This window comes from Myzus persicae, unplaced genomic scaffold, assembly GCF_001856785.1.
Source record: "Myzus persicae strain clone G006 unplaced genomic scaffold, MPER_G0061.0, whole genome shotgun sequence".
NCBI lineage: Eukaryota > Metazoa > Arthropoda > Insecta > Hemiptera > Aphididae > Myzus > Myzus persicae.
This window is the reverse complement of record NW_019103412.1, coordinates 1-9,288: the sequence shown is the minus strand read 5'-3', so window position 1 is coordinate 9,288 and position 9,288 is coordinate 1. Positions and strand designations below refer to the sequence as shown.

The 9,288-nt window shown below is 37.5% G+C and overlaps 1 protein-coding gene across 1 annotated transcript; it reads left to right on the top strand.

Moving 5' to 3' along the window:
• Nucleotides 1-7,708: 7,708 nt before the first annotated feature.
• Nucleotides 7,709-9,181, top strand: LOC111034438 (muscle M-line assembly protein unc-89-like; the record flags this gene model as incomplete). Its single annotated transcript, XM_022315687.1, has 1 exon — nt 7,709-9,181. A coding segment is annotated over exon 1 (1,473 nt), but the record flags the coding sequence as incomplete, so codon positions are not given.
• Nucleotides 9,182-9,288: the final 107 nt, after the last annotated feature.

The following is a 9,288-nucleotide window of genomic DNA, read 5'->3' as shown; positions in this document are numbered from 1 at the left end:
TTTTATTCAATTACTTTATAATTATATGCCAAGTATGATGTAAAAATATAGAATAAAATACATACATTTTAAAACCAATACCTGATTGAACACAGCATAATGAAACGAGAAATGTATATTATTATAATATATGGCATGGTGACCTCGACATAGTACATTGTACATCAGAGCTTTCTGTTAAAAGTTTACAACGCCACACTATTAGTGTCGATGTACCTTCATATTTCTTTCTCACCACTGTTAGGATGAGAGAATTCAACGCTCAGTGACATGACGTATAGGATGGAGCCACCTAGTTATGTCCATGTTCTACATTACAGTACTTTTATCATGATTTATAGCATAAAAAAAAAAATTGAGAAATAATTATTTTTTTTTAATCAATAACAAATAATTTACAATTTCATGATAAACTGTTATTGTGTTTGGAAAACCACCAAGTTACACACAATTGCCATAACCAGTCAAAATTACGGCGTACTTAATAACTACTGGCACTAGATTTTTTATCCATTAAGATTTCCATAAAAAACGCTTTGTAATTATCTGCTGTAGTATTATATTCACAAAACTGATCTTCTGGTTTGGCACCTGCAAAATAAATTGTTATGAGATTTGTCGAGAGTACAATAAAATGCCCTTCCATAGACACGTACTACGGAACTCGATTTATAAAAAGCAATTTTTAGCCCACAAACCACAAAATTTATTCGAGACCAACTCATTTAATTGTTATCATTTTAACCACGAAAATATTGCTAACTTATTTTATTTTCTTATATTATAAACATAAAAATATTTTTAAAAACTTTCCGATTTCGATTAAATCGAATACATTATTTTTTATAAAGACAAAAAAAATGTGATTCGCATAAATTTAAAAACCAAATGAAAATATAAAAGTCCTAACACATTATTATACATTATTATTATTATTTATACTTACTGTTATTGTTATTCGACTTATAGGTATCGAATACTCTCAAAACATCTGTAAAAATAATCTACATTATGGCAAATGCCTATTGTTTTTAATTCAATTATATTAAATATCCAATAAATGCATTTTTAGTAACCACTTAACAATAACAATGAAATAAAAAAAAAAATTTATTTTTATTCTTTATTTGCGTTACACACTCTATACAATTTGAGTACAATAAGCGTAAATGATAATATAAAAAAACAGACATTGAAAATTTGATTTGGAGAAGCCGCCCATTGACCTTAGTCAAGGTTATATTATACAAATATGCGATTAATTAAAGAGAAGGTCGAGGCACCATTTTTTTTTCAGTCTTTTGGGAGAGTTTCTAGGGATAGGTAAAGTCAAATCTTTTGCAAGGTTGTTCGGATGATGTTTAAAGAGTTGTGGTATCGGGTGTAATAGTTTGCAGCAGTTTGTGCGATTGTTTTCATTTTTAGGTCGGAGTGTAATGTTTGATTTGTTACGTAGAATGGAGCATTAGTGATTAGGCGTAAGATTTTATTTTGGGATATTTGGATTTTATTCAAGTTTGATTTTTTGGTGCAACCCCAAATCGGAATACCATAAGTCCATATTGGTTTTAGGAGGAGCTTATAGAGATTAAGTTTTGTGTGAAGAGTAAGTTTCGACTTTGAATGCAGGATCTGTCTAAGTAAGATAACAAATAGGAAAAATAATATTGTGTTTCTATATTTTAACAACAAACAGTTTTTTCAAACCATTTATTTTAACGGCGGCAGGCAATTATTTTTTATTTAATTAATTAATCATAGCTAATTTATAACACATCATAAGCAACAAACATGGTTTTTTTCAGACCTCTTAGAGATTGAGAATAATATAATAAACCGTATAAAATATAATTATAATAGGTTTACAGTCAGTTTAATTACAAATTGGTTTTAACTTTGAACTTCATGTTATGGTGATAATTAAATTAAATATATACATACTCTTCACGATTAGAACTAAAAAAAAAAATGATAAAAATTAGAAAAAATTAAGGTTAATTATTTTTATATTTTAAGACTACTGCAGAGTCAACGTTCTATAGAAATCACCTATATGTCCATCTGGACGATGGTAGTAATAATAGTCATACCCGATAAGGGGTGATGGCTTTTCACTAAACTGATTCATACAGTTAAACAAATAAAAACAATATGGACATACGCAATATCACAGCTAAAAATAGAATAATAAACATAATGTTAATAAATAAAATTATAAATTTTTTTTTTTTTTTATTAAGGCTTCAACTACTAAGGTCATTAGCCTGGTACTGTGTGCGGGGAAGACGGTTGGTTGGAACACATTTGTAGGATTTATATTGATGGTTTATATTATATATTTATATATTTTTATTGTATATATTTTTGGGACGGTAGGGGGAACACGTGTGTGTTTGTTTTTGGCAGAATTTTTTTGGCAGGTTTCTGCCATGCCCCAAGGGTGGGGGATGGCAGCACTTGTTCTCCGGTCACCGCGACTTGTCCGGAGAAAAATGCCGCCCGGTGGCCGAGGATCGAACCGCGACCGGCTGCATCGCAGCGGACGCGTCGGACCACTCGGTCACCTCGTCCCCCACAAAATTATAAATTATATGATTCACAATCTGATAATTTAACTAATTTAAGGAATGACTAACTCGGAATATTGTACTTCTACAGATTAAATTATCATTACAAAGAATATCATAATGATCTAATGATGAGAGTCAAGCGTTTGCATGAAAGTTTTGGTATTTCTTAAATTAAATATAACATCATTTATAGGTTGCTGCAGTTACTATAAAAAAAATCAAATTACATACATACGTTTTACATGGTATTATACTTAGGAATAGCCATATTTAAATATCATGAAGACATGAAATTATGAGTACAATAGATTTTAAAGTTATACATTAATTTATAGTTAAAAAAATATCAGGAAATCTATACATTAACGTTAATGGAAAGCTTTAGAATAATAAGAACTCTACAACAATAAATTGGACTTTTTTTAAATAAAAGTGTTTACGTACATGGTTTATCTGGAACAAAATAATAACTCTAATTATTAATATTAAAAAACATTCATAATAATTGTTTTACAATGAGATAGCAAATTCAAGGATAATCCTATAACATTATATTGAAGCTTTAAACTATATAAACATTAAACATATAAGATTCATCTGATATAAAGTATAAGATCAAATTATTATTAAAAACAAAAATGACTTACTTTTTCTAGCTAGAAATAAAATACCCAGTAGTAAATTATAATTATAATTATAGAACATTTGTAATATATGTTTTGAATAAAGAAGCAAAGCTATTGCTTTGTTATTGCATTGTTTGTTTGAAAAGTTCTCAATAAATTTACAGAATGATTTACTATCCTGAAAACGTTATCAGGTCGCAATGAAAAACTAATTTAGGAAAGAATAATATTATTGCTACAAACAGTGTTCGGAAAAGTCACACTTGCCCACTATTTATAACTTCTATAATTCCTAACCTCTAAAGAATCTACCTGATTTCAAAATATTTTTTTATAGTATCTGCAATCAAGAATTTTACAATTATGAAACAAAATATTGCTGATGTAAATTTACAGAGAACATTCAACCAAAAATAACCTATACAGTTCAATGAAATAAAAAATTGTAAAAATATTTCGTACTAATCAAATCAGCTGGAAAATAATTATAAAAATATAAAGTTGCAATTATTAACCATATAATTTGTCAATAAAAATTAAATCGAAGGTCCAATAAAATACCAGAAGTACAGTTCAATATTATAATATGATAAACGTTCAATAGTATCAATAAGTTGATTTTGGAGGAGATCCTTGCGATGATCATTCCCCCCCAGTTTTTATGTACATATAAGTGCTCAAACTGTTTTTATATAATCTGTGTCAGAGACCTCATACTATTAGACAGAATTATTCTTTTAATAATTAATGAGCATCACAGCATGATAAAAAACTGATACAACATCAATAATATATACCTTTATACGTATAATAAAATATAACATGCAGTATGCATTAAGCCAAATATGTACTTTTAAGTCATCCGTGTATAAGCATATCGTATATTTGAGAACCAAAACATGCTATTAAAAAATATATATTAATCATAAGAGCAATTTAATACTTCAAACTGTATTATTACTAATTTTCTTGTTAACTATAACTTTTTATGTTTGAAAAATATCCAGCCCATTTTATTACGTGGATAGAACCTTTGAGTGGTTACACTATTCTTTACAACCAAAATGTTTTTATTTAAATAACTATTTAATCATAAACAAGAAAACTGTTTAGTTCTAAATAATGACCCTGCATAAAAGCTTGTAAGAAAAGTTTCTTTACAGAATCATTCTAGTGTGACTCCTTAGTATTTTCTATTGTTTGACAAGATCTCTTCTATGAACCACACCTGTTTTTAGAAGACATTTTTAGTCGATGTCGTTGGTTCTCACATTCGCATAGAGGCAAGTGAATACAGCACCTTCAACTCATAAACAACGAGTTTGGTTTTGAGTCACACTCGATTGTCTCTAGTTCTGTCACGTCAACTTTTACATGTTCGTTTCCTATTAGCTTTTAGAAACACTGTTTTAGTATGTGTAGGTAACGTTGAAATTCTCTATTAAAAGTGGTTTCACACCTTTCGGTTCCAAGCACAATAGCACATAATATATGCAAGTATGAAATTTCACATAAATTCAATTTTAAAACTACATGCTATTCACTTACTCGACCAATCTAGAAAAATAAAGTATTATTATGTTATTGCTCCATTGTACTATATTACAGGATAATTTATAAACTATGATAATAAAGGATTAATTATAAATTATTATGAATTTAAAATATCAGTAGGAAATTATTTGTAAAACTTGTTAACTCGTGGTTTTTATAGAACTCTATGATTTTTTTTATTGAGTTAAGGCGTCATCCACATCTATAGTTATTAGCATGAAGGTTATTTATAAGGTTTTTAACCGTGGGGGGGGGAGTAAGCATTGAGTAAGATAGAGGCGACATTATGACAGTATGTTGTGATGTTAATCCTAGGTGGACTAGACTTGTCAGTGTAGTTTGAAAATTAATATACTGTACTGTAAAATTTCCAACGCAAAGTCGGTTGAAAAAAAATAATGTAATGATACCTGACAATATTATGAGTTGTTATAATGTTTTTGACATTTGAACACTGCTTTCTAGTGGTATATAGCAAAATCAGTGGACCTATTCTTTCAATGACCGTTATAGTTTGCCATCAGTCTGAGTATATAACGTGCATAAGTAACGCTGCCTCTATCTAATTGTATGGTTAGAACATGTATAAAAAAAAAATAATAATAATATGTACCTTGATTTACTATAAATAATTAAGTTTAATAAATTAATTACTATGTGAATAAACTTTCCATAAATACATTAAAATTAAACAAATATCAACACCACCTCAAATAGATAATAGTACGGGCCACGGATTAAATGAAACCATAAAGAAATTTTCTGATAGTCCCCTATACCCGGTAATAACTTCAAAAAAGACTGGGTTGTCAGAAAGAGATCTCATATATTTTAATAAGTATGTGAAAAAGAAAGAATAGACTATGTAGAAAAGATAAGGTGATAATACTCTCTTAACTCACAATGTAAGTCTATGTAGGAGAAGACGGGGCAAAACCGACTGAAAAAACGAATACGTTCATAATTATTCAGGATCTTAAAATAAACTTGATCTATTTGCACAGTTATATTAAGTAACTTCTTGTTTACAATATTGAATTACAATATAGTGAATATTATTTATATTTATTTTTTAATAAGCTATTAACTATTTTTAACATTTTATCGGTTTTGCCCCGATACCGGGGCAAAATCGATTTGTTAAGGGGCAAAACCAATACATGGTATAATAGGTACCTAACAAAACGGATGCCAAAGTATACGGTACCTAGTCCAAGAGTTTGGAAAATCTTCAACTAAGTACTATAACTGTTCGCGACTCGTATATCGGGCCGTCTCCGTGAACAATAATGATGTACCCAATCCGCGCTTCAGCCGATAACAACGGTTGACAGATAAGTACGCGTAATTTCACCGGCGGCGCGAACCGACGGACGCCGACGGCGTCCGTGTTGCGTCTGATGTCCATTCGAGCCGCCTGTTGTCGTGTGTCCGGCGTCGGCGCTTTTGTGTCTGTTGTCGCCTCTCTCGTCGTACGTCCGGCAATTTCGTAGCCGCACTGCCGCGTACCTAACTGTTGTTCTCGCGTGCGTTTTGGCATTACCACGGCATATCGAGCCCGTGCGTCGTTGCGATCCGCTTTTGAATCTGTTGTCTCTTTCGCCGTACGTCCGGCAAGTTCGTAGCCGCACTGCCGCGTAACTAAGTGTTGTCCTCGCGTGCGTTTTTGGCGTTACCACGGCATATCGAGCCCGTGCGTCGTTGTGATCCTAATACTGTACACGACTGCACGAGTTACTCAGAAATTGCTGTATGGGTTAAGTCCGATTCGGCTGTCGTTTAGACTGAAGTCAGCACAGTGCACCGTGCAATATCGTGCGACTCCGCCGCGCGGTGCCAGCTTCAGCCCGCAGACGTGTGGGTTGGGTTGGTACGCATTCGTCGCCGCTTCCGGCGTGGCGATGGATGTGCGGTTTATACTCTGCGCAGAGGGGATTGACCCGGCGATGTCGCCATTGGCGACGTCGTCGGGTTTTTCTCTTTAGGCCTTTTGCTGTACCACTACGCGCTCACTTGGAAAAATTGGACCCCGGTCCGATGCTCTCGGTGAGTTGCGGTGGTGCTTCAAGGGGCCACGCACCTTTGGCTCGGACATGACCGACCCTTGGTTTCGCTGTGCCTTGTATACTCCGCCGTCCTTCGTTGCGCTCGGTTTCGGGGTCGGAGAGGTCGGAATTGAAACCGAACTCAGTGCCAACCCAAGATATTTTTCTCCTATAATAAATAGGGCCCCTCCGATGGATCAGATCGCATTGAAACTTCAATGACGAGACGGAGTCTGGAATTAAAAACCTGGACTCTGAAAACGGCTACCCAGTAGGTTAGACGGGCCTTAAGGGCGCTAGACCGGGTTCACATTAGCTTGTGGACCTTGGGGAGTTCCGGGGAGCTTGCTCTCCGAAACTCGTGAACTGGAAGTGGCCTTTACCAGCTGAACCAGGTTCGGTACGTCAGCTGACACTGACTCCGACTCGAACTGGAAACTTGCAACTCCGTTAACCTTTTCAGAGAAAAACACCGGGGGACTTGAATGACCCTTGGGTGGCTTGTCCGAGTAACGGAAAGTCAGAGAACCGCCTAGGGTCTTAAAAGTCTCTAGGGGGGGGTGACCCCTGTTAATTTAACTATTAGTAGGGGTTACAAGCGGGTCTGGCTTTGGTTAGCTGGATCAGACGCGCTCGGCCCGTCATTTAATATGACGGATAACTGAGGGGTCCTACATCGGATCTGCCTTGCGGACGCATAAGGGCGAGGAGCATCCTTAATTGGATGTTCCAGACACCTCCTAAGCTCAGGTACTTAGCTATGAGAATAGGTTGGCACGGAGGAGGTTAAAATACCGTGTCTATAGGGATCCCCCCCCCCCTGGGAAGGGCGGGGGTATTAATTCCTTATTATGTCAGAGGGGCGCAGTGACATAATGGACTATATAGATCGTCCCCTACTCGTGGGAATTATATGGATAATTTAAATGGTAATGTAGATAAAGAAGGATATGGAATAATACAGACAGGACAGTTGGTAGGAATGAAGACAGGAGAGTCTCCGTTCGTTTTCGTTGGCAACACCGTGGAGGAAACTCCCAGGATGCCGACAAAGAAACGAAAGGACGACGAGGGCGAGGGCTTGGAGCAGTTCTCCTATGGCGTCGGATCCATTGTGGATACTGTCGAGTTGCGGGATTACACCTGCACCTTGAGTCGCCGTGGGAGAGACTTGTCGGATGAACTTCTCAGGCTAATCATGGCGATGAAACTTGAGAAGGCGTCGATGACGAAGGTCCGGGAAGAAGCCTTCAAGAAAGCGAGATCCGGTCTCATGAACGTGATAGACGAGTTAGTCTATGCGCAAATTATGATGCAGGGGCGCCTACTAGAGGCCAGTCACCAACGGACCTCCCAGACGAGCTCCAATAGGATTGTGGTCGACTTGACGAAAGAGTGTGGGGAAGTCACACCGGTGGAAACGCCGAGTGATGAGTACCTGCTTGAACGGAAAGCCGATCGCATCATTGAAGAGCTCATCGCCGCCGGGGAAGTGATGGTAGAGAACAGTGGAATAGAGCCAGAAAAGAAGTCGAAGAAGAGTAAGAAGAAGAAAAAGGAGAAGGTGGGTCCACCTCCTGAACCCAAGTTGGTACCAGAGGCGTCGACCTCTAAGGGAAAAGCGGGAAAATCGAAGGTCACTAAGGCAGTGGAAGCACAGCCGAAGGTACTGGAGAAGATCCCGCCAAAACCTAAGAAGGAGACAATTGCTAAAGGGAAAAAACGGGTGGAAGCCCCGGTAGGACCCCCGAAGCAAGTGCCGACGAAGGTTCAACAGGCGACGGAATGGACGACAGTGAAGAGAGGTAAAAAGCAAAGAGAGAAAAGAGTAGTCCCCAGAGAGGTGAAAATCCTCCTGGAAGAGACTCAGAAAGCGAGGGTCAAAAAATTCGGTGGCTATGTTCTCAGAGTAGCCAGAAAGACCGAAGTGGCCGAAACTGGAAAGCCGAAAGTTGCCCCTGAGGCGACCGAGGCAGAACTGGTGAAGGCTCTTTGGGATGAACTGGCGAAAAAGAAATGTTCGCCGAAATTCAAGAGGCTGAAGAAAGTAGGAAGGGACAAGTTATATTTGGAGCCGGAGAATGAGGAGACGAGGAAACTTCTCCAAAACACTTCGTTGGATTTGCGTCCAGCGGGTGAGAGAAATCCTCGTATAAAAGTACACGGGGTCGGGATCGAGGTCGACGATGACGGGGTAGCCGCGCTGTTGGAGGAGCAGAATGAAGATTCTGTGAATCTGCCGGCGGGGTGGAACCGGAGCGTTTCCCTCATTCCGCGGAGAGCGAGGGTGACGAGAAGGGGACGTGATGTCGAGTTCGAGGTAACTCCGGAGGTCGCTGGCGCGCTTGTGGGCACGGTAGTGTTCGTTGGGCTGTCGCGGTGTCGGGTGAGCCCTAGCGTAGATGTGCGAAGATGCCACAGGTGTCAACGCTACGGACACGTTGGTGCGCTCTGCAAGGCGCCGTCGGTGGTCTGCGGGCGCTGCTCGGGCCC